A 26,043-nucleotide genomic window follows, 5' to 3' on the forward strand; every position below is an offset into this window, starting at 1 on the left:
CGAAAGTAGCTTTGCCTCTCAGCACTATGTGAGATTTGCATTTACCGAGTCCGGAGATGGTTGGCAGGATTTTAGCGCAAGCTGAACGGAACTGAATTGCTCCCGAGCACTTTCCAATAGCAAGTCTGTCTACTTTATTGCAGGGCCCAGAGGTTCCCCCAAGACCGTCTGATAATAATTTGGTATTTGGAGGCTCCTGTGTCACTGCAGGAACTAAAGGAGGCTTAACCCATGCCTGATGGAGGAGAAGAGTTCTATGGTTATCTGCAAATTCTGGCCAGACAACACCTTGACGTCACTCCTTAGCTTCCAAAACCTACCCAAGCAAGAAGTTGCCTTCCCAAGACTAACCCCTCACAGTGCTATGGCACTTTAACTGTAGACCCATCTCCTCGATCAATCAGTGTGGCAAGATGGAGCTGAGGAACTCAGCAACATCAAGGCTGGCGTTGGTCTTTAATGCAACTAGTCTAAGACATGTCTGAAAACCACGCATCGTCTGTCCGCCCGCGGGGTTTCCCAGTAGAATTTACAACCTTGGGTCAAGGGCAGCAGTACTGCCACCCTCTCCTTGGCTGCCGAGGAAGCTTCTGACAGGGTACAATGGAAATATACCTTCCAAGCTGAAAAACAAACCAAACTGAAACCAAAACCTACTAACCAGCAACCCCTCACACCTCCACAATCATCAGTCTTGGGTTATCTTGAAGGGTGGGGACATCTTCTCCTGTCGGGACAAATGCCACAGACTTCTGTTTATCCCTACAATTGTGTCTTTTCTAGAGAAGTCTTGCAAATGAGCTAGGGCCAGAGGTCTTTGGCCTACATTAAATTAGACTTGTCTCTAACTGTGAACCTGGATGTGTTTGTCCCTGTAGCGCATGCCTTCTGTGTAAACATAGAGCTAATATCTTCCTGTGGCAGATGCATAGAAAGAATCCTGACTTCATTTTTTCCACTTCTACTTCGTGTCCAATGAAGGGAGGAATTGTTGATTTCATCTAGAGTGTGCCATACTCTTCACATATTACGTTTCCTGAGTGTGTAGAATGTGTGTGTGTGTGTTTTCCCACTGAGCACATGATCATTAGGACATTATATAGATAAGCACAGATTCACAGACCAGCTAGGAAAGAAAGAAGATGGTCTAAAGGGAAGGGGTGTTTGCAACACAGGGCAAAAAACCTGAATCTGGATTGTATCTAGCACCCCAGAGCTTACCAGATCCCAGGGTGGGGGCCCTGAGAGTCCACTCAAGATGTTTCTACAGTCTTCCGTGACTGTAGTCTAGTGACTGTGGTCTAGTTTTGATGCTCAGGGATAGAACGGACGAACACGCAGAGACAATCGCTTTAGCACTTTTCTCCTGTCTTTTCTTATCAGTTTTGTTTCCGAAAGCATTTCACTGGTCACACACAACAGCTGCTTTGGGGACTGGGTGGAGCCTTTGAAGGCCACGGGCTGCACTTTACAAACAAGCCAAGTCTATTCTGCTCAGGATGGAGAGATCAGTTATTTTCAGGATCCTTAGAAGTTGCTTTGTTTATGGCACACTGGGTTGACAACTCGTCCCTGTGGGGGCCTCTCTGGCACTTTGCTGGCATTATGTAGGCCACAGTACAATTGACTCTCTCCCTCTTGGTGCCATCGCTCCCCACCACTAGCTACAACAATTTGATATTATATTCCCTTTTCAACTCCAAAGGAGATGATAAGAAGCTATCAAATAATGCTTAACAAAGCAACTTGAGTTTCCTGGAAGGAAGAGAAGGAGTACATGCAGTATAATTACAGTTAAAATGTAAAAGCACTTTACAAACTCTACTGAGATGAAGATGTGTTAGCAAGGTGGTGTCAAGCACAGCCAAACCATGTAAAGTCATATTATTAGTATTTGAACCCTGTTCCCAGTCAAGAAATACCACCCCAATATAGGATACCTACACCTCCTGTGGAAGACAATCCTTCATGAGATGGCCAAAAAGGAAAACAACAGGATCATGGATTTAGGTTGAGGAGGTGCTAATGGTAATATTCTGAGGACTGTTTACCTCCACATCGTCAGTCAACCACAATGGGAGCACGCATGGTGCACACAGCACACATCAGCCCAAGTTCAGTGATGAGCTGGACATATCCCAGCTGGTGGAGGAGCATCTGAACACATTTGCTCTGTGTATTCCCCGAGGCCCAACCAGACGGGTTTGTGCGCACCTGCAGGATGCCTCTCGTCAAGCTGCACCTTGGTTTGGGTTTCAGGTTACAGACCGGGAGCGGCTCAGCAGACAAAGACCGGGAGGAGCTGCTTAGGCTGCTGCTCCGCTGCTTTGGAACAGCTGGCTGGGCTCTCCGGTTAACTCAAGGTGACCCTGTTGGAGGTTTTTCTGCAGAGGTGATGCCCAGTCCTATGTGTGCATGTTTTCTCCGCAGCTTCAGGTGCGGGGGTCCTCTGTCTTTACCCAGTTGGTAGCCTGAGTGATCTACCACTCCTGGCCTTCTTCTTGGCTTTCTAGTCACACCAGCTCCCCTTGCTCAGGTGTAGCAATGCCCCTCCACACAATTGTGCTCACTGAGGCCGTAGGACTTTCTGATAGTTTGTTTGGCCTCACTTTTTCTTCGCCATTGTTCTTTCTCTTGAAAGGTGGGTGAGAAGAATTTTCTCTATACTGTGGATAGGATAGAACTGGGGAGAGAACTGCTTTGTAGTTCCACCTGATCACTGCAATCTGTCTTTGGTCTTGGACCCTAAATGTAAGTGAGCGAGTCCTCTCCTGAGGCTGAAGCAGCAGCACAGGGAAGCAGAGTCAGTTCTTGCCTGTCTGCTTCCTTGGGCTGAGAAGACACTGTGAGCTGCTGTTGGCCTCGCTCATGGAAGGGGACATTGGAAGACACATGAATGGGTATCAGGGTGACCTCTCATTGTGGTTTGCCCCTGCTAACGCAGTTCCTGGCATCTGGGATGTGAAACTTCCAATTCTTAAGCCAGGAGGGTTCCAGGAGAACCATAACGATCATTCTTGTTGGTACAGGCCTGAGAAGTTTTGCTAGTAAGACAATCTGAACCACCTAAAATGCCTTCAGGTGTTCTAAGAATAGATAAGAGAGACTATAGAAAACTTAGAGAACATAAGATACAAAAGTGATAAATAAAAATCACCTGTAAAATCCCGACAGCTAGAGGTAACTGCTGAAATCATTTGGATAGACAGCTGTGTAGACCTGTGAACACCCCTGAAATCTTGTCATACGAAATTTGATCAATCACTTGTGCCCTTGCTTTTCTTTGTAGTGAGCTTAGCTCCTATGTCTATAGTTATGGTTTACCTCTGGTGGGTTTTACTGGAAAGGCTGTAGGAAGCATATGAGGTATATGACTTTTGATCTTTTGTTGTATATTTACTGGGTGGTGCACAGGGATTAGGACAGAGCCAGGGCCACATGTGGCTGGCCATGTCAGGTCTGGTCTAGAGGTATCCTGGACTCCAGAGTAGATAAGCTGTCACATGGTGACAGAGAACAGGGCTGTGTTGTGGGCTGGAAAGACTCACAAAGTGAGGACTGTTCTGGAAGATAGGCTGAGGGTTCTAGGTGATGGGCAATGTTCCAGAAGATTCCATGGCGGTTTGTTCCTCAATGGAAGCAGATGATGGCTTTTGTCCTTCCCACTGGCTTGCTGGGTCCATTCAGGGAGCTGAGGACTTCTGATCAGCTAGAGTCTCCCTTTGGTCATTCCCTGCACCTGGTAGGGTGAGCTTCCCAGAGAGCCACAAATTATTCGTTGTGAAAGGCTTCAGGAAAGGGTTCCCCATCCATGGGATGACACACAGCAGGGTGTCAGCATTGGACTGTTATGCAATGAGATTAAGGGTGACAGATTCTAAAAGTGAGTCAAGAGCTAATAAATTCCTGTGGTTTGCAGGTGATTGTGTCTGTGTGACTTTGAACCCCAGGCAGTGGGAGTCCTAGAAAGAAATCAGTAAGCCAGGCCTTTTGCTATGTTACTCTTATCAGTTACTCTATGTGGTAGACATCAACACCCTTTTCATCCTGTTGCTGTGATTTAACACACTTAGTGCACCATGCCATTGACCTTCTGGGTGCATTAAAGTGCAACGCAGGCTCCTTATTAGATAATGATGGCATTTAGACTGAGTGCCATAACCCTAATGTTCCAACAAAGTGGTTGATATAGACAGAACAGGAAAAAGCTCCACACTGTGTAATGCATCACCAGAGCTGGTCTCCACTTGGGGAAATGTCTTTTATTTCACTTTACTTTATTTATGAGAGAGAGAGGAGAGAAGGGAAGAAGGGAGGGAGGGAGTAAGGGAGGGAGGGAGGGAGGGAGGGAGGGAGGAAGGAAAGAAAGAAAGAAAGAAAGAAAGAAAGAAAGAAAGAAAGAAAGAAAGAAAGAAAGAAAGAAGGAAGGAAGGAAGGAAGGAAGGAAGGAAGGAAGGAAAAGGGCCAGAGAGCTCTCATCTGCTGGTTCACTCCCCCAAATGCCTACAATGGCTAGGACTGGGGCCAAGTCCAAAGCCAGGAGCTAGAAACTGAATCCACATCTCCCACTATTTGAGCCATCATCTGAGGCCTCTCAGGGTCTGCACCGGCAGAAAGCTCGATTCAGGAGAAGCCAAAGCTGGATATCAAACCCAGGCACTCACATATGTGGTGGGATGCAAGTGTCTTAACCATCAGGCCAACTGCACACCTCAGAGAAGGTCTTTGCTAGAGGAGAGTATGTGATATGTCTTATGCAGTATGAGCAGACACAGCACTGAGCAGTCAGCTCAATTGTTTCCCTGCAGAAATGGTGGATTTTCAGATCTGTACCCAGGACTTCCCTTTCTCTACCCTATTGGTCCCAAAAGAGTTTACTTTGGCAAATAAGTTGGTTTTCAGTCTGTTGCAAAGAAAGAGAGATACTAATTCTTTTACCCAGGGGCACAGCCCATAGTCTCACCTCCTATTAGTAGAGCGTGATAGCTGACTGCAGTAACTGGTCTCCCTATAATCAGGCTTTGCTTTTTGGTAAAATCTTAACATCAGTTTCTTTGTCCATCTTATTCTTCCACACTCACTCCTTTTGTTCAGAAGCTGTGATGCTCATGATCATGGCTCGTCCCAGTTTCTAATTCCATTGGTGCCATTTCCTACTGCCTACAGAAACCACTGGCAATGCTGATGTATAAGGCTTATGTGAAAAGCTTTTTTGAAAAACTCTCCTACGAGTGCTGTCAGAGGATTCTTTTAAGGTGTTTCGACCCCCCTCTTAAGATCATTTGTTTTGAGTGGGTTGGAAAACTCCTTACTTTCCAGCGAAGAATTCCAGTATCTTGGTATTCAGCCATCGTGTTCACGGTCAGTGGTTCTGAGAGAGGAAAACTCATGTTATTTGTAAGATAATGGTGATGAACAGCTATGCTTTAGCTCTCTGAGCTCTTGGGCTTTGACGGAGGAAGACAAGGAGCAAAGGGAGTAAGATTTTCACTCATTTCCTGAATCTCACTTCTCTTCTGGGCTTGCATGTACTCTTGGCTGTTTCCTTCATATCACAGCCAGTTTTTCATTAAAGTGGTTCCCAGGTGGATTTGGTCAGAAGAGCTGACACATCAGCAGAGTCCTTGATGCTAACACCCCAGTGCTTTGTTTTGCCTTCTTTGAGAACATCTGTGTCATGGAGGTCTTTGCACCGCCTTCTGTCCTTGTGTGAGCAAGGGCTTTGATGCGGGAGGCAGGGTGACAAGAGGGAGTTGTTGGGCGTGGAATTAATTTCTGTGATAACCATGCCATCCACCCAATATTGGAGACAGGGGACTTCGGGTGGGTTGGTAAGTAGATGAGTGTGGATTGTTCTTCCCCAAGGAGACTCTCCTGCCAATGAGCCCCAAATCTGGGTGTCTACTGTGACTCCTATGAGGTCTCTCCACCTTACCACTAGGGCCCAAAGTCCTCTTGCCTGGACACAGTCTGCCACCTTATAGAGCCAATCTCAACAATTCGAACTTCTGGTGCTGCACCTGCTCTGCTGGGGTGGGAAAGAGTGGGGCTCTGTTGATTGCCACATGTTGGTTAATTTTATTTCCCTCTCTCTTGTTTGATACAAGAGAGTGATCCTGAGACAACTTGCATTCTGTTACTATATTTGGAACCTCCAGGGCTGGTCACATACGCATATGAGTGATCCATGAAACTTGGAATTCCTTTATCATATTGACGTGTTTGTGAAAATGAGAACCGTTGTGCTAGAATTTGTGATGTCATTGATCACCCAGAGCCAAACGAATATGCCAATAAACACAAGAGTGTCAGCTTCATGGTCTCTGTTGCCTGCTTTTGTCGCCCACTGAGAATGATTCTTGCATGCACTTGAGAACGTAATTCAGTGTTGGGATTCCTGGAAGCACTACACACAGACCTGTCAAAGATGTCCCCATCAGCTCCCGAGTTGCTCCCAAGCAACCCCTTCTTTTAAGGGAAGTCAGTATCAGAATTCAGAATTTTTTTTTATTTTTTTTTTACTGTTTTTTTTTTTTCTTTTTTTTGACAGGCAGAGTGGACAGTGAGAGAGAGAGACAGAGAGAAAGGTCTTCCTTTGCCATTGGTTCACCCTCCAATGGCTGCCGCGGCCGGCGCACCGCGCTAATCCAATGGCAGGAGCCAGGTTCTTCTCCTGGTCTCCCATGGGGTGCAGGGCCCAATCACTTGGCTATCCTCCACTGCACTCCCTGGCCACAGCAGAGAGCTGGCCTGGAAGAGGGGCAACTGGGACAGAATCCGGCGCCCCGACCGGGACTAGAACCTGGTGTGCCAGTACTGCAGGTGGAGGATTAGCCTAGTGAGCTGCGGCGCCGGCCCAGTATCAGAATAAGCAAGGGTTGCTAGGTACTCACAGAAGACATGGAAGTTAAAGCCCCGCCCCCATCTCAATCCTCAAATAACATTTTCCTAAGATATTCAAAGATATATAAATGGGATGCCGAGATGATCTGTGGAGAAAATATCAAGTTTTGTTTGTTTGTTTGTTTCTTATACAGGCTCATTCTGGTAGGGTTGTTACTAAGGTGAGGTGAGCAAGCTGAATGCTTCAAGATCAAAGTCAGGTCCTGTCTTTCCTTGAAGTTCTGATATTTGCTATCATGGATATTTCTGCTCATTTTAGGTTTTGAAAAATATTGCATGAAGTTGTTATTTCTCTCAGTGACTGAATTGCTGGTGTTCCCTTAACTTCCGTGTATGGGTAAGGGTCTCACTCTCCCCTACTCCAGCCTGCTCCTGGACTCAGGGCTTCCTCTGGCCAGGACCTTGGATAAACCTCTGGCCTCTGCAAAGCTCAGCTGTGTGTACACTAAGGGCTCCGCTGACTATCTGTCCACCTGCTATCCCTTCTGTCTTCCTGCCCACCCGCTCCCTTCCATCTGCCCCTAGAGAGACACCCCCTGCCTCCCTCTTACTCAGCCACGCTCAGCATGTTAGCATTAACCATCCTGTAGTATTCACTGATGCACCTGAGATGTACACACTTGTCGTTCTGCCTTGTGTGCGTGTGTACACGCCTCTCCAGAGTCAGGAAATGGATGAGCTGACAGTGGGGTTGAGGGTGGAGAGAGAGAGAGAGAGAGAAGGAGAGAGAGAGGGAGAGGGAGAGAGAGGGAGAGAGAGGGAGAGAGAGGGAGAGAGAGAGAGACTTCTGAAAAGGACAGGAGGGTTTTTCAGTAAGTTTGAGACATCACTAAGAGGGGTCGCATAAAATTCTTTTAAATGAGTGAAATTCCTGTAAAGCACGCATTAGACATGGATTTCTCCCACATTTGGAGGGTTACTGTTACATTGCTAAAGTAAAGATGTAACAGTTACCATCTATACACCCTCCCTTTTCCACCCACCCACTCCTTAATGGCCTGAGCCCCCTTGTCGTAACACTTGCACTCTCCTTTCTCCAAAAACTCGTCTCTGGTGCCTTTGATGTGTCAGTCCCCATGGGTCATTCATTATTTTCCCAGTTTTTTTTTTTTTTTTAAGATCTTATTAACGCTGCAGGAAGTATATCGTCACTTGGTTTTGCAGATGAGAAAGCCGAGGTTAGGAGGTTAGGAGGTTAGGAGGTGAGAGACAGGACTTGATTACATCCCCAATATGTGGGAGGGTTTGGTTGAGGCCAGGTTGTTCTCCTGGCCTAGTGCTCTGTTCATCTTTTCCAAACTTACTATCTAACAGTTTTCTAATGCAGCAACATCTTTGTGGTGTTGGACTCATGCAGTTTATCAAGGCGCCTTCCAACACAAAGTCTTGGGAATGCACACAGGTTGGGTGGTGAGCTGCCCACTGTACAAGGAGAGCCTCAGTCAGTGGACGGACCCCATGCTCACCTGCAGTGTGGCGACTGACACAGGCGCACTGATTTGCTAGTGGATGTCTTCTCTCTCAGTAGAAAGACTACCAGAAATGCTAGGTCAGCATAAATAATGAACAACCCCTATTTTTACTATTTGCTAGTTACAATTATAGAAAATGCCTCTTTTTTTAAAAAAAATTGTGGCCAGACCCCTTTCTGAAAGTTTGCTTTACTCCTTTATATCAGAAAACTCTAGCAAAAGCATCCTACCCCATACATCTCAGGTCCCGTCTTGAGAGACGTCACTCCCCAGAGGTTAATACGTCGCATTTCATAGATGAACTTGCCGGCCGGCCGTCTTTCCAAATACAGAAGTCTGAGCTAGCAGAGAGGTGTGCGTGTTTACAAACTTTCCTTAGGGGGCGCTGTGAGGGCTGGGCACCTGCCTCCTCCCCAGGTAGTCCTGCTGCAGGGAGATCCAGGGGACAAGGCACCTGATGACCCTTACTCACGAACATTCTACAGCCAAGCAATCTTGACATCCAACTCAGGACAGACTGGTGCTTGTCTGCCTCACCCTCAGCTACTCATTTTTTGGACCCCATGCCAAGGTCCGTGTTTCCAAACTGACCGATTGAAAGGGGTCGAAATGCTTATAGCTCCTTAGCCTGTAGGGGGGCGTCTTTGTAAAAGCATCAGTCGGCATGGATCAACTGCTTGCTTTTACACAGGAAGAGAGGGACACCAAGCTGGTATTTTCGAGCACGCACTGGGTGACAGAGGTGTACAGGTTTGTGTGCATGACCACGTGAGTCCTGAGATATGAAGAGTAGCGTGCATTCCCCCAAAATGCCATCAGACATGTCTTCCCTGGGCTTAGGAGGGGCAGATGAGTTAGAATAGTGAGGTTAGCCAGACGAATAACTCTGTTCTGACCCGACTGTGTACTTTTAGTTATCTTGAGCACATTAAAAAGACCAGAGTCCAGAGCAGGAGTTATTCAGCTGCAGGTGAAAGTCCATGGTGACAAATAACAATGTGATCAACAATATTGTTTCCCAGAGATTTCCAAGCCCTTCAAATCCCCCCCCGGCCCCGCCCCGCATCCATCAGCATAAAGCGCCGGAGTTTGGGCAGCTCTTTGGGGGTTGTAGCAACCGCAGCCTGAGAGTGACTTGAGAGATTAATCAGAAGGAAACTTCAGAGGAAAAGGGGTAGAAATAATTCCAAAAGGAGAATTTCCTGAGTCCTTTGCTTCCCCTCGGACTGGAAGTTGTGTGTGTGTGTTTGCATGGATCTAGGTGCTTTTGCCAGTATGGAAATTTTTTCCCAATGACATGAAATAAAGCAACTCTGACTCATAAGACTATCGGGGACCTTTAACGAGGGAACTGCAGGCTGGGGAGGGGCTGAAGTTCAGATTGGGCTCAGCGCACAGAGTCATCTGTCTCTGTCGGACGATGAATGTGTAATCAGGAAGTCATGTCTTACCGGGAATTCAGCGCAGTAGTCACTGAAGGATATTGAAAACCGCAGAGGGAAATAAATACTTATTGACAGTTTCGCCGGTTCCTAATCACGGGCCGTTCAGTGAACGAGCGTGGGCTTTGGCATCTCCAGCCTCTAGAATGGAGATCAGGACGTTGCAGGTTCTGAATGAATAGAACCAGGTGAACCAGGGAGTGAAACACGGATGGAGACGTTGTGCTGCGTTTGTCATTTACTGGAGCTTTAGGGATGGGGTGGGGGGAAGGAATCCCTCTCTGCTTTACTGAGCTTCAGACATGGCTCATAAGTTACATTTTCCTAGAATTCTGGTGGCAGCAGCAGACCAGCTACCTTTCCATTTGCACTGCGTATTATCTCTCCCTGGGCCTGTATTTGATCAGGGTGGGGTTTAAAGCTGTTTTCCTGTTCTTTCTAACTCACCTCTCAAGTCATTTAGGTTTTGGGAAGTCTCCTGTCTCATTCTGTAAATTTGGTTTTCAGGTATGCTAATGCTTTATATTTTGTATTATGAAACAGTAATTTTTGAAGATTATTTATTTGAAAGTCAAAATTAGAGGAGAGAGAGGGAGAGCGAGAGCGAGAGGAAGACGGAGAGCGAGAGGAAGAGGGAGAGGGAGAGGGAGAGGGAGAGGGAGAGGGAGAGCTTCCATCTGGTGATTTACTCCTGAGATAGTTGCAATGGCTGAATCTGGGAGCTAGGAGCCAGGAGCTTCATCCCAGTTTCCCAGGTGCAAAGCAGGGGCCTAAGTACTTGGGTCATATTGCACTGCTTTTCCCAGGCCATTAACAGGGAACTGCATCAAAAGTGGAGCAGCCGGGACTCAAACTCATGCCCGTTTTGCATGCTGACGTTGCAGGTGGTGGCTTTACCCACTACATCATAATGCCAGCCCTCTGAGAAAATGAATTCTCAGGAGGTCTAATGTTGATGCTCCAAGAGTGACTTTTATTTGGGGAAAAATTGGCAGCAAGAAAGGCCATAGAAGCTTCTAGAAGGAAACCATAAAGAGCAGGGTTGTGAAAACTGAAATGAAGGTGGTTTTGGAGAAGCTAGATTGGAGCAAACCTTTAGTGGCTGAAAGCAAAGGTCACGGGAAGGTCATGGTGGGCATGGCCCGTGAAGCATGTGTTCAGGAAGACGAGAGGTGAGCTTGTTGTCAAAAGAGACTCTTGAGGCTGTGGGTGAGGGGTAGGGAGCTGAGATGCATTCGATGGCTTCTTTCTGAAGACTGATCATGTTTTGAAAGAATCATGGCCTGGGCCCCTCAAAATGTATGCTCACTAATTTGGCATTTAAAATAAATGAATTAAAAAAAACCCTTCATTTGCTCATGAAGTGAAGAGCTTGATTAGTGAGTGTCAACCAGTAAGATTTGATTTTATCCCTAACACAATAAGAATACCTAATATTTACAATGCAGCTAGTATATATGTCAGCCACTGTGCAGTGCGGTTTATTTGTATTTCCTTCATTTGGTTTACACAGGAGCCCTAGGTAATAAGTATTGTTACTTTAGTCGTGCAGAGAAATGAAGCAACTTATCCAAGGACTCTGGGCCTGATGCGTCAGAAAAGCTAGGACTTGAACCTGGGTAGCTTGCTTCCCAAGTCTGTTTTCTCCTGCACACGCTCTGCAGGCACCCAGCTCTCTGCCTCTGTCCAGCCATCTGGCCCGTCTTCTTCTTCTTCTTCTTTTTTTTTTTTTTTTGACAGGCAGAGTGGACAGTGAGAGAGACAGAGAAAGGTCTTCCTTTTGCCGTTGGTTCACCCTCCAATAGCCGCCGGCGCACCGCGTTGATCCGATGGCAGGAGCCAGGTGCTTCTCCTGGTCTCCCATGGGGTGCAGGGCCCAAGCACTTGGGCCATCCTCCACTGTACTCCCTGGCCACAGCAGAGAGCTGGTCTGGAAGAGGGGCAGCCGGGACAGAATCCGGCGCCCCGACCAGGACTAGAACCCAGTGTGCTGGCGCCACAGGTGGAGGATTAGCCTAGTGAGCCGCGGTGCCTGCCTGGCCCGTCTTCTTTCACACTGCCCAAACCCTCAACAAATGTACACTGACCCACAATAGACTTGAGGCAGTCTGCACTGGAAGTTTCGCTGATTTAACTGATGAAGGATGTACGTGCAGGTTTCTTGTTTTTGTGTTTTTTTTTTTTTCCCCATGGTTTAAATCCTGAAATTTCCACCCATACTATGGAAGTACTCTGTACTCCCCAACAGTGGGTAGATGAAAACATCATTCCACATTGAATCATTGCCTTGGTTCCTCACCCTTGGTGGAGAGCCGTCCCAAGGTACCTGCATGGTTTTGGAGGGTTGGCGATATAATATCACCTGGCAGCCTTTTGTCTGGGGACTTGGCTCAGTTGATACCCAACAAAGCTCAGAGACAGAGGGGATCCACATCTGTTTCCCCTTCAGCTAAACTTTCTTTGCCTGTATTCTTCCAGTATGGCCTTTTGTGTGTGTTACGAAGAATGAAATCCCAGCATGCCAACTATCAATCAAATTAGTGGTGAGAGGTGAAGCCAGTCAACCAGCATGATTAGGAAACTCCACATGATTCATTTGCATGTCAGGGCGCCTTGCTAGATCTGGTCCACCATGATTCTCTCCTGGAAGAATCAAGTAACTGGGTGAAGACTCAGAGGGCCAGCTCCACGGTGACAGCCGCCGAGTTTTTGTGGGCCTCTTTCCTTTGCTGGTATTTGGGTGTCCTGTTTTGGTCAGTGTCAGCACTTCCAGATATTTTTTTAATTTTTTATATAAGACTTCTTTTTATTTTTTAAAAGATTTACTTACTTATTTGAAATGCATAGATACAGAAAAAGAGGGAGAGACAAGAGAGACAAGAGAGAGAGATATGACTGTGGCTGGGCCAGGCTGAAGCTAGGAGCCTGGGGCTTTGTCCAGGGTGGGTACAGGGGCCCCAGAACTTGGCCCATCCTCTGTTTTCCCAGGCATGTTAGCAGAGAGCTGCTTTGGAAGTGGAGTAGCTGATCTCAAACTGGCACCCATATGGGATGCTGGCGATGCAGGCCGTGGCTTTACCCACTACACCACACTGCCGGCCCCATACAGATTTCTTTTCTTTTATTTATTTGAAAGGCAGAATTCCAGAGAGAGGCAGAGACAGAGAGAGTGGTCTTCCATATGCTGGTTCACTCCCCAAATGGCCGCAACAGCCAGAGCTGGGCTGATCAGAAGCCAGGAGCCCAGAGCTTCTTCTGGGTTTCCCATGCAGGTGCAGGGCTCCAAGCACTTGGGCCATCTTCCACTGTTTTCCCAGGTGCATTAGCAGGGAGCTGGATCTGAAGTGAAGGAGCCAGGACATGAACCAGTGCCCATATAGGATGCAGGTGCTGTGGTGCAGTGGGTTAAAGCCCCCACCAGTGACACCAGCCCTCATACAGATTTCTCAACATGGAAATATTTCATTGATGATGGTTAAGGCATAAGAATTGTGAAACGGAAGATATAGGAGCACACTGGTAGAAAAGACATTTAAGGCACTCTTGTCCTTCTAAGTGTAAATGCAATGTCTTCACAAGAAAATGGTTCTGATTCCTAAGCAGTGAACATGGACATGCACGTGACCCATTTCTGAGCTGAGATTTCCCTCTGTAATAGCAATGCGCCTGACACAATGGATCGGGTCGGCAAGTGACAGGGGAGGGGAATCCTTACTTCCTTATTTAGTCACAAACACTCCATAGAGTTGCTTAAGTGCAAAATCTCCTAGACCCTACTTTTTGAAGAAGAAAGAATCCTGTAGGAATTCAGCAAATTTTACAATCCACATAATCAGAGTAATGTAGATATGCCCAAACTGGGTTGGATCAGGCTCAATATTTCATCTAATTCTATATCGAAATGGATTGAGGTTGCAGTTGGATCGAAAGCTTATTCAAAAAAGTCAAGTTCACTAACTCAGTTGACTTTCCTCTGAGAAAAATATGCCATCAGAATGCAAAATTATTAGAATGTTAATTATTGTGTATATTAGATTTCATAGTATTAGGAATTTGGGGGATATGATTTCATTTCTCCCCACAAATCCTTAAATTCTTCAGAAATTTCATCTTCTGTGCTTTGATCTGCACAAAATAATGTAAGAAGAGATAATGGGACTTACAGGGAGAAATGATTGAATCATCATGTTCCAATAAAACGTGTTCAAATTGCATTTCACTACATAATGAATTCTGCTCCAACTTACTTGGACATAAATAAGATTGGGTAAGAGAAGCCAGAAGTAAATCAAATAAATTAATAAAACTATTAGAGCTCCTTCACTTTGGTCCCCAGACACTGTCTGCTTGTTTGTAAAATAAAACTTGCTCTTTACAATGAAAACTCCGGCATGCCACTGGGTTGAAAGCGAAAATCTAGAGAAGAGTTAGAACATTCTTGGGCCTGACTCGGGTGTCGTCTGATTTCACAAATTCCTTTTGGAAAGGAAAACCTGAAACTAGAAACCTGGATGAGTGAGCTTCAGCTTTCAACCAGACTTCAAAACACCCAGACAGCAGATGCAGAGTTGCATGCAGTCCTGCTGATGAGCTGTTTCTCACGTTTTCCCAGCTATCCACATGCACTGCATACGAGGAACTGTTTGCATTTTGTCTAGACGAAGGCTGTGCGTCTCCACCGGCATAATATATCTCCGCCCTGCTAAGCTGTGTGCGAAATTAAATTCGCATCTCTGCTGCCACTTGTAAGAGTTCATTATCTTGCAGTCCAACCACTGGGAAACATATAATCATTCTCACTGTCTAATAAAGCTGTGGTCTTCTCAGAATGCTCCTGATGCTTGCACAATTGTTAGGCACAGTTTATCACAGATGCTGAACGCGCGTTCTACTCTGCATAGTGCCAGTAAGGGTGATCTTAAATATTTCCTTTATTTTGTATCAATCAGTGCAACTGTGGCATTTTGTAACCGCATTATTGTTGGTAGTTCTCAGAATCAATGTGTCTTCTTATATATGTTAAACACAAAAAATAAGGCCATTAAGCTAAAAGTGGTTCATGCAAAATATGTACCGGATGTGGCCACGAGACAAGGAATCTGATGAAGAAGTCCATGTCTTTGCTCCCTGCTTAGCCCAGAGCTCTGGGAAGAAGCAGGTGCACTGGGAAGTCTGTGTGTCCCAGACCAACTAGTACATCATAACTCCTGGGGCCTCTTTAAGCTACTTAGTTCTGTAATCTAAGAGCTAAGTCTATCAGAAATTATTTAGCGTGGTCTCACTAATTGCAAACCAGAAAGACCAGAAGCTCTTGAAAACGAGGTTCAAATGACAAGCCAGCGAAAGCACTGAGTACTATATCACCAGGTCACATGACCTTGAAACATGGTCTCTGGCTAGTAACCAGCTTTCTGAAGAATGACTGTTGCGTGCACGCTTGGTTTCAGCAGTCCTGGATTGTTATATTAAAGACACGATTTAGTGAACCACATCTGCTATTCTTTATGCTGTAATAAGTTGAATACGTGTGCAATGAGCTTGTAGCAGAATAAATTTTTTTCTCTTAATGACCTTGAGAAATATGTTGAGCATGCGAGAAAGCCCTAAACGAGAGTCATGAACAGACTTGAGGCAATTTCGTAAGAAAAGGGTATCAGGAGGAGCTGTTTCTCTTGAGATTTGTGGAAATCCAGTCCTCCAAACTGTCGGCCTGCTATGATCCTGCTATGCAGGATTATTATCAGGCTTCTGCCATCAGATGAATTCACAGGAAGAAAAGAACCAAGAGCATCTATGGATGGGAAATGGGCTCTCAGATCTTAGACCAAGACTTAATGCTTTTGTAGATATGAGGATATTTCCAAAAATCATGGAAAATGGTACTAAATTATAAGCTCATGTTGGTACCCAATATTTGAAATCCATGCATATGGGGGATCTTCAAAAGTTCATGGAAAATGAATATTATAAAAAACTATGCATGATTTCAACTAGTTTTTTTTTTTCCACACCAAAGTGAGTTTATCGTTTCCTTCCATTCTTTTTCCATGAACTTTTTGAAGTACCCTCATGTGTGACCAGGATGAAGAATTTGCTGTGGGCTCACTCAGCTAAGGCAATTGCACACAATGACGTTACCTCAGGGAGAATGCTGTAGTGAGGTTGAAGTTGTATTCCTCCATTTTATTTGGAAGGTGGAATTCCAGTTTGGACCTTGAACCTGGGGGAAGGTGCTTGCAAAGTTTACAGTGTTGTGGTCACTTCTCCTCCTTAACGCTCCACTTTTGGCAGTCTGCAGACATATAGTTGCACCCCGGGCTGGACGGGTCAAGTTCAGCCTTAATGGGCACCCAGACCTCAGATCATTGTGCCCACCATTCGCTGGCTGCCTGAGGATGATCGGCCCACCTTACTGCCAGGCTCAGACTGCCTCAGATCAGCCTTTGCCTTAGTGAGATGGACACAGCCCATGTTTTTGTCCCGTGACCACACAGCAGTACCCGAGGCCTGTCTGTGCACCAAACACCTTTTCTTGAATGCCATGAATGAGAAGACCCTGTTCTGTCTTTTAACCCCGCCATCTCCATCTGCCATTACCTTTAGCACTTTTCTCCTGGACTTGACCCGTCACAGGTCCTGCCTTCTAGATTGTGCTTAGCTTGCGTTTTCTTGCCCCTGGTGTCTTTCTCACTGGGTAACACACGCATACACACACACACACACACAGCAGACAGAGTGAGCCAGGAAGCAGATGTCTCTTGGGTGGTGTGTGTCTTTGAGAGTCGGCATTTGAACGTATGAAAGGAACAGTGAATGGGTATAATTAGTCAGGCTGATGAAGGAGTGAAACCTGGTAAGCATTTTTCTTGCCTAGCTCTTGGTTTCTGCTGAAACGGGCTGAGGGTAAAGCAAGAGTATAGTTTCAACAAAAGATAAGTTTCAGCAAGGGCTTGGACTCCATTCCCAAGAAAAAATGTTGCCTGGGAGGAAGATATAGGGTGCATCCAAAAAAAAAAAAAAAAAAAAGACCCAGCAATAAAAAATAATAACTTCTGGCATTTTTCACACATTTTATTTCAGGAGAATTTATAAGATTTTAATAAATGTAAAAAAAGGGTTCTTGCAAATTCCTACCTGGAATTCTGTAAGCAGGTTTGAGTGTGCTGCTCTGTTTCTTCTCACCCCCTCAAGCCAGACACTCTTCCCAGGGTCAGTTTCCAGGGTCAAGGCATTTTTTAGGGGCCGACCTAAGGTTATCTCCCATCAGTCTGCCTCCTCCCTCAGTGGTGTGAATCTGGCCTAAGGTCTTGAGTCCCCACTCACCTCCAAGTGACCAGCCAGAAATCAAGCAATCCCCCAGGGGAACGTTTTCCTGTTGTCAAAAGGAGTCAAGAACAGAACTCAAGCATTGTGTCTGACAACTGCTGAAGCCTCAGAGGCGGTGATGGGAGTCTCCAGAAGAAATGGACATCCAAACACGCAGAATGGCAGCCTGGCGGGAGCTCGGCTGGCGTGGACTACGCATCTTCACGCAGCAAAACCAGCAACACCAATGACAATGGCACATCCAGCGGGCGGTCCCTGATGCTGTTTGCTTCCTGACCATCCCCGACTAGTCATTCAGCTTTGCTTTGTGATATGGATTCCAGCTTTCTGGCTTGGATCGCAGTGGAAAAATCTCTTAAATTGGGAAACTGTAGAAGGGCTGGGTCTATATTTTTTCTGCTTAAGGCAAAGAGTATTTGTTAGTGTTAGTTGAGGTTGCAAATTATTTTTGTTTTTTTATGTTACAGGGACAAAAGGGACACATGATCTTGTTTTCTGTCTTACTTGATTAAATTTTTTAAAAAATGTTATAAAGAATGACAAAAACCATTCTTTTTAAGGTACACAGCTTCTTGACAAACCACAGAGTAGAACAGAAAACCAAACAAATCCAGCCTCATTACTTTAATCATGCAAATGAAAGTCAGCCTGGACAAAGAAAGCAGAACAAAATGTGATTCTTGGGCTCAGATTTTAAAGATGAGCGTTGGGGCAAGCATTTAGCCCAATGGTTAAGACACCTACATCTCATACCAGAATTCCTGCCTTCAAGTCTTGGCTCTGGCTTCTGATTCCAGCAGACCCTGGGAGGCAGTGGGGATGCCTCAAGTAATTGGGCTGCAGCCCCACAGCTGAGCAAGCTGAATTAAGCCCGCAGCTCTTAGCTTCAGTCTTTGACCAGCCTGAGATGGGGAGCGAGCCAGCCAATGGGAGAGTGCTCTCTCTCTCTCTCTCTCTCCCCCTCTCAAAGAAAGAAATGAAAATAAAAAAAAGATAAACATTGGTGAAACATAACAAGAAAGGAAACTCATTTTGAGATGTACCACGTGCAAAGTGTTTCTATATCCGTTATTTCCACCAACTTTTTTTTTTTTTTTTTTTGACAGGCAGGGTGGAGAGTGAGAGAGAGAGAGAGACAGAGAGAAAGGTCTTCCTTTTGCCTTTGGTTCACCCTCCAATGGCCGCCACGGCCAGCGCGCTGTGGCTGGTAGACCGCACTGATCTGAAGGCAGGAGCCCGGTGCTTCTCCTGGTCTCCCATGGGGTGCAGGGCCCAAGCACTTGGGCCATCCTCCACTGCACTCCCTGGCCACAGCAGAGAGCTGGCCTGGAAGAGGGGCAACCGGGACAGAATCCGGCGCCCTGACCGGGACTGGAACTCGGTGTGCCGGTGCTGCAAGGCGGAGGATTAGCCTGTTAGGGAATTTCTTATGAACAAAGTGGCACTTGGGGATGTTACTTAAGTAACATCTCACTGTCTACGTAGTGAGTGGTAGAGACAAGACTGAAATCCAGCTTCTCCAACTTTGAAGTTGCCTGAGAGTTCTGTCTGGTAGCCAGGTTCCTGGCCAGCAGCCCTACAAGAACCTTGATCTTCACAGTATGCATGTTGTGGAATTCATCAGAGCTCAGACACCCACTTCATCCTGGCAGAAGGTTTAAGCCCATTATCAGAATAAATTGCAAATTACTAACTCTGTTGCTTTAAAGCTCTAAGGAGTTGAGATCTTACTCTGTTGGTTAATTGCTTTATCGATGAATTTTCCTAAGGCATTATCATTGAAAGTAATAACTTTTAAGTTTTAAATTTTTTATGTGTGTATTTTCATTCTGTTTGAAAGGCAGAGAGAGAAAGAGAGAGGGAGAGGGAGAGAGAGAGAGATCATCCATCGGCTGGTTCATTCCCCAAATGCCTGCAACAGCCAGCTCTGGGACACACCAAAGCCTGGCACTTGGGAATCCACAAGAGTCTCCCACATGGGTATCAGGGATCAAAGTACTTGAACCTCTTTCTTCCCTGGATGTGCATTAGCAGAAAACTTCATCGGAAGAGGAGTAGTCAGGATTTGAACCAGCCACTCTGATTTGGGATGTGGGTGGCATCCCAAAGAAGTGACTTCAGCCACTGTGCCAAATGTTCACCCTAATGATGGCCTTTAAGGTGATATTTTAAATACATTGGTGCTTTCGCCAGCGCCGCGGCTCACTAGGCTAATCCTCCGCCTTGCGGCGCTGGCACACCGGGTTCTAGTCCCGGTCGGGGCGCCGGATTCTGTCCCGGTTACCCCTCTTCCAGGCCAGCTCTCTGCTGTGGCCAGGGAGTGCAGTGGAGGATGGCCCAAGTGCTTGGGCCCTGCACCCCATGGGAGACCAGGAGAAGCACCTGGCTCCTGCCATCGGATCAGCACGGTGCGCCGGCCGTGGCGGCCATTGGAGGGTGAACCAATGGCAAAGGAAGACCTTTCTCTCTGTCTCTCTTTCTCACTGTTCACTCTGCCTGTCAAAAAATAAAAAAATAAAAAAAAACTATAAAAAATACATTGGTGCTTTCGACAGGAATCAAAAATATTATTGCTTTCACAAATCATTAATGGCATATTCTAATGGTATATTTTGTTTCAGTCCTCACCAGGATTCAGTTTTAGGGAAAAAAATTGTTATTTACAACACCATCCTTATTACTAATGTGGAGACAGTAGCATCGCACAGACCTGAGTTTTAATCCTGGCCTCACAGCTTCTACTCCTGTGTGACCTGGGGCAAAGTCACAGAGCATTAACTGGTCTCAGTTTCCACTGGGAAAAAACATGTTAACCCTAGCAAAGCACTCATTACTGCTCTCTGGGGACACCCATTAAGAGCTGGTCTCTTGTGCTTAGCATTTGGCTGATGTTATTGGAATCAGGATCATAATCATGGAAGCTAACAGTGCACAGCTGGTCTCACTCTTCGTCTTCGGTGGTTGCCGAAGTACTTGATGGATCTTGCACAAATCCTGGCTGGCTGTGTTCTTGTCTTTCCCTCCCCTTCTCCTTCTCACCTTAGGTCACACAAGGTGGCCAGGCCCTCTGTACCACTGGGGCAGCATGCAGTGGAACACTGGGCAATCAAGGGCCTCATGGTAGGACTGGTCAGTGTTAATGACCGTGACCCTTCCCATCCCCAGGTGTTGGTGCCGAGCCAGCCTGGGGCTAATTCATTATGCTGCATTCAGAGTGATTTCACCTGGCAGCCGGCACTGTGGGTCTTGCTATGAAAGGGCCGTGTGATGACCGGCCAGAGGAAGAGCCCATTTCTAAGCCTTCACCTTAAGTGGTCTGTCCTGGGCAGAGCAATCACCTACCACAGATCCCTGATCTGTCCTCAGCCTTTAGGCTCAGCAGCAGCTGACCATCTGAATAGAATCTCTTCATTACAGCAGCAGGAATTTGAGAGAGAAATAATTAATGAATCTAGAAGAGAGTGACACGTATAAATGACATTCCTACTCAAGGTAGCCAAACAATTCAAAAAGCACAAAAGTGCACATTGCCCAGCCTTGCTAAGCCTTAGATTCTAGAACAGGCACAGTCTCAGATTCACTGTGTTTTGTTGGTTAAAACAGGCCATGGGGTCTGCCTGGTTCCAAAGTGAGATTACACAGACATGAAAATGGAGATGTATGGTTTATTGGAGGCCACTAAAGTAGTAGTCCACGAAAACATGAGTATTTTGCACTCCGTTCCAGAATATAGCTGTTATATTCTACTTTTCAATGTGGACCATAAGTTGCATTTGAAAATTAGCTATTTTCACTTTATTTAAAAGGGAAGAGGATAAACAGACAACTTCCATCCACTGATTGACTCCTTAAATGCCTGCAACAGCCAAGGACAGACCAAGCCAAGCCACAGACCTGGATCTCCATCCGGCTCCCTCTCATGGCTGTCAAGGACACGGGAGCCTGAGGCTTCACCTGCCGCCTCCCAGGGTTCGCTGGAGCAGGAAGCTGAAATCTGCAGTGGAGTTTGCACTTGACCCGAGGCACTCAGCCTGTGTGAGATGCAGGCAACCAAGTGGTATCTTAATTGCTACACCAAATACCTGCCCCATTTTTATAATTTAGTATAACAATGCAAAGATACTTCAAAAAGTTCATGGGAAATGGAATAGTGTTAATGTTTTAAAACAGTTTTAGGGGCTGATGTGACACAGTGGACTAGGCCACCACCTACAATGTCAACATCCCACATAACTCTGCTTAGAGTCCTGGTTGCTCCATTTCCAATCCAGATCTCTGCTAATGTGCTTGGGAAAGCAGTGGAACATGGCCCGAGGGCTGTGCTTGGGTCTCTGCCACCCATGTCAGAGACCCCACTAGAGTTTCAGGCTCCTAGTTTCAGCCTGGCCCAGCCCTTACCATTGCAGCCATTTGGGGAGCGAGCTAACAAATGGAGAAGGAGAAAGTGGAAAATCTCTCTCTCTCTCTCTCTCTCTCTCTCTCTCTCTCTCCCTCCTTCTGTCTCTCTGTGTAACTCTGCCTTTCAAATAAAAAAAATAGTTTTTAAAAGATAAGATTATTTTGGAGTAAAAACATTTTAAATACTTGCATGAGTTTTTATAGAAAGCGTTTGTGTGTGTGTGTGTGTTTGTGTGTGTGTGAACTTTTTAAAGAGCCCCTCATAAAGTCCCCCAAATAGCAAAGTGAAATGAACTCTTGTGGAAGTTACAGCACTATTCATTCCATGGTTCTACCTAACTGCAGCTCTGGCACAAGCATGCTTGGGGGAGGGGATTCCAGGCTCCCCCTTTCTCGGGTGTCAGGTTGAGTCTTGGGAACCAATAGGGCTGACCTGGGAGGGGATTCTGATATGGCTTCTGTGGTTAGTCCACGTATTTATCTCACTTAGTATATTTCTATGACTGAATCCCAAAGCCCAATACAAGGGCTTCTGATGGATGTGCGTGTCTATCTTTACATCCTTTAGACCACAGAATCCAGGATTATAAATTAGAACCTACAGAAATATGGAAAGGATCTGTTTTTATTAAGACCTCCAGAGATGTAACTTAATTTTTGGGGGCCAGCCAATATATTCTGCTTAAAACGAATTCTTTACTCACCGGTGTCACCGTAAGCGAGGTGAACTTAGGCCAGTCTGATAACAAGATGGATATGGGCTGGGTATTGTTTGAGTAACTCAGTCTGATTCATTTCCCTGATGGTGGAGGAGTTTTTCAATGAAAGCGGTAACAAGGATTCTTTGAAACGGAACAGCAGTGGGAAAACAAATCATACATCTAAATGCATCTGCCCTTCCTGCAGGTCAGAGCCTGCAAACGATCCAAAGGGCATTTTTCTTGCTTTAAGTTATCTGAGCTCTCTGCTACAGCTTACACTTCTGCAGCTCCCAGGGAAACAGGCCCCGGAGGAGGCTGTGCACAGAAGGGAGGTGCGTGCCTTGAGTTAGCTCTGTCTCCAGCAGCCTAAACTTTCAGTGTGACAGATTCCACCTGGCATCCCCACAGCTAACATCAGCAGTTCTGAATCCCGACTTCTAAAAAGTAGAACTGAACCCCTTTCCCCCGCTCTCTGCATTTTATTAACAAGAAATTTCGAACATACAGAAATGTCGAAAGAATTGTTCCATGGACTCCCGTAGACCCACCTGGATTCTACCATCAAGATCCCCTTGTCAGGGTCAGCGCCATGGTGTAGTAAGCTAAGCCTCTGCCTGCAGTGCCTGCATCCCTTCTGGGCAGTAGTTCAAGTCCCAGTGGCTCCACTTCCAATGGAGCTCTCTGCTATGGCCTGAGAAAGCAGTAGAAGATGGCCCAAGTGCTTGGGCCCCTGCATCCATGTGGGAGACTGGGAAGAAGCTCCTGGCTCCTGGTTTCGGATTGACCTAGCTCCAGGCATTGCAGCCATTTAGGGAGTGAACCAGTGGATGGAAGACCTCACTCTCTGTCTCTCCCTCTCTCTGTAACTCTACCTCTCAAACAAATAAATAAAAAAAATTTGGAAAAAAAAAAAAAAGATCCTCTTGTCTGCTCAGCCACCCATCTGGCTGTAGAAACATTTCAAAACCAGCTGAAAACAATGGATGTCACTCTGATGTTTTTATACCATGGATTCATTTTTGCGTGCCCTAGAGTTTCCTATAAATGCAATCACCCAGACTGAGCTCTCTAGGAGAACCCGTTTTTAAAACCTTGTAAAGTTGGCTCACTAGGCTAATCCTCCGCCTTGCGGCACCAGCACACCGGGTTCTAGTCCCAGTCGGGGAGTGCAGTGGAGGATGGCCCAAGTGCTTGGGCCCTGCACCCCATGGCAGACCAGGAGAAGCACCTGGCTCCTGCCTTCAGATCAGTGCGATGCGCCGGCCGTGGCGGCCATTGGAGGGTGAACCAACGGCAAAAGGAAGACCTTTCTCTCTGTCTCTCTCTCTCACTGTCCACTCTGCCTGGCCAAAACAAACAAACAAAAAAAAAAAACAAAAAACAAAACAAAAAAACACAAACTTTTAAAGTACGCAGTAGCGCACTTCTTCATGCTTGCTTCCCTTGCGGCTTCTCAAGAGGAAGCGTTGTTGCTCCAAGAGTCAGCCCTGCCTGCTCAGCACCCACTGTGGACACTGCGGGCCCTGTGTCTTTGGTCCCCAAAGGCCTGTGGCGGGCAGCTTCTCATTGACAGCCGGCTGCGGACGTGCAGGTCAGCGCGCAGCAGAGCTGGCAAGGCCCCGGCACATCCACACAGACAGCACGAGTCCCAGACGCTGGGTGTTTATTAGCAGGTCTGTCTTTGTGTCCGTGAATCGGACTATTGTTCTGTACTACTGATTTTATTCTGATTGTTCTGTGAGACAAAGGAGGAAATGGTTTGCTTCAAAGCAGGCAGACAAGTAGGGGACACAGAGCTTAAAGGAGCTGGAGATGTCTTTAGGAGGCGTCTGCCAAGCTCGCGGAGGTCTGGCCAACGGGAAACAGGACGTGGTACTTTCCAAGATAGATGTAACAAAGTAGAGGGAACCAAGAAAGGACCACCCCGTGGAATGCACCCCTAAAGCTTCTCAAGCTGTGTGCTGCCAGGAGATAGTCTTACGCGGCTAAATCCAGAGGCCTGGGTTGTGCACCGGTGGCATTCAGAGAAATGAAAATCCAGCAGGTGCCTGGCCATTGCATGTGCTGTCAGACCCCACCTTCCCACGTTCCACACACGCGTGTTCATGTACGAGAGCTGCCGCTTCTGCACCTGGAGTGCATGGCAGCTGTGAGCTGGTTCTCATTGCAGCTCACATGCTTCGTCTAATGGGGCCGAGGAGGTACAGCCAGACGGGCAGCAATCACACTCCCCGCCACGAGCAGCTTATTGTATGGAGTTTGTATGTTAAAGGGACATTGGCTGCTGAGCTAAGGCAATATTGAGCAATTTTTTTTTTTTTTTTGGCTTAGTGCAGTCTAACTATCCCAACTTTTTGTTCTGTCTCATTTCATGGACCTGTCGGATTCTACTGAGCCTATCTGGACAAGATACCCCTACAACCCCCGCCTCCCCCCCCAAGTTTCCGATATCAACTTCATGATGTTCAAGCCTGCTCAAGAGAGAGAGGTTTGTTTGAGCTTTACAGCCTGGAAATGCCGGGGTCATGTAAAGTCGTCATCCAACCAATCGTTCAACTATAAAAACCCTTACTGTGAAGTTTCCCTAAACAAATATAACTGAACATGAGTGATGACAGCCATCAAGCTAATACATGGCCACATGCATCTCAAAACAAGAGATCACTATCAATCATCCCTAATATCATCTACGATGACTTCAAAAACCATGCAGGACCCGGGACACAGTTCATAAGCCTTTTGCCTGTACTTAGCTCCAGACAAAGCTTAATAGACAGGGAGAAACTGGACAGGCTTCAGAGAAGATAAGACATGCGATGTGGCTGGGCTGGAATACACTCACACGGAAATAAACACGTCTGTGGTTCAAGTTTATCCAAGCAATAATGGAGGAAAAAAATCTAGCCCTTAGATAATAGAGGAAGCTGAGACAAGATCCTACACAATCGACTGCATTCAAGGCAAAGAGAAGGAAGTCATAAGTCTGGGAGAAAGCAGTATTTTTTTTAAAGATTTATTTATTTGACAGGCAGAGTTACAGAGATGCCGAGGCAGAGAGAGGGAGAGGGAGAGAAGTCTTCCACAAAATTGTTCACTCCCCAGTTGGCCACAATGGCTGGAGCTGCACAGATCCGAAGTCAGGAGCCAGGAGCTTCTTCTGGGTCTCCCAAGTGGGTGCAGGGGTCCAAGCACTTGGGCCATCCTCTACTGCTTTCCCAGGCCATAGCACAGAGCTAGATCGGAAGTGGAACAGCCAGATCTTGAACTGGCGCCCATATAGGGTGCCAGCACTGCAGGTGGTGGCTTTACCCACAATGCCACAACGCCAGCCCCAATAGCAGAATATTGACAATAAGGAAAACACAAGGCAAGAACCTCCTTGGATTTTGTCTTCTTCGATTTTGCAGTCTTTTTTAAAATATCTGTTTAATTAAAGACATACTTTGCAACTTCCCAGCCCTAATTTCTAAGCAGTTACTTGGACGTGGGGAGTTCTGTTTTCTTGGATCTGGGTCTGCTGCCTGGATGAGATTCCAGAAATGGGTGGTTGGGGAAGGTTGCCGGCACGTTTAATCCACTACCTGTCGTGTGCACAGCAGTGGTCTCGGAGGACAGGATTTTTAAATTGCTTTTCCTTGGAATGGCTCTCCCCAAGCAGCAACCCTTTTCTCTGGCATTTGGACCTGGCAGCCTGGTAATCAGATCCTAGGTGAGGCTCAGGGGAGCTTCTCCACGTGTCTCCAGAGCTGGTGGCCAGGCACCTCCAGCTGCCTTAGGAGAAGAAAAGCCAGCAAGGCAGGG

The 26,043-nt window shown here is 46.5% G+C and overlaps 1 protein-coding gene across 7 annotated transcripts in view; it reads left to right on the forward strand.

Annotated features, from left to right (window-relative positions):
• The window catches only part of NTRK2 (neurotrophic receptor tyrosine kinase 2), a 397,538-nt gene that overhangs the window by 228,338 nt on the left and 143,157 nt on the right, over positions 1 to 26,043 (forward strand). Inside the window, exon 16 of one of the 7 annotated variants that reach the window (XM_051833737.2) lies at positions 144 to 4,275. The exons of 5 other annotated variants lie outside the window; for them this stretch is intronic. In XM_051833737.2, coding sequence (XP_051689697.1) covers positions 144 to 172 — 29 coding nt within the window. In that variant the 3' untranslated portion in view covers positions 173 to 4,275. Of the gene's footprint in view, positions 1 to 143; positions 4,276 to 26,043 lie in introns of those variants that run through there. One more of the 7 variants, XM_051833738.2, reaches the window with a different exon arrangement.

Source organism: Oryctolagus cuniculus, chromosome 1 (assembly GCF_964237555.1).
Source record: "Oryctolagus cuniculus chromosome 1, mOryCun1.1, whole genome shotgun sequence".
Taxonomy (NCBI): Eukaryota; Metazoa; Chordata; class Mammalia; order Lagomorpha; family Leporidae; genus Oryctolagus; species Oryctolagus cuniculus.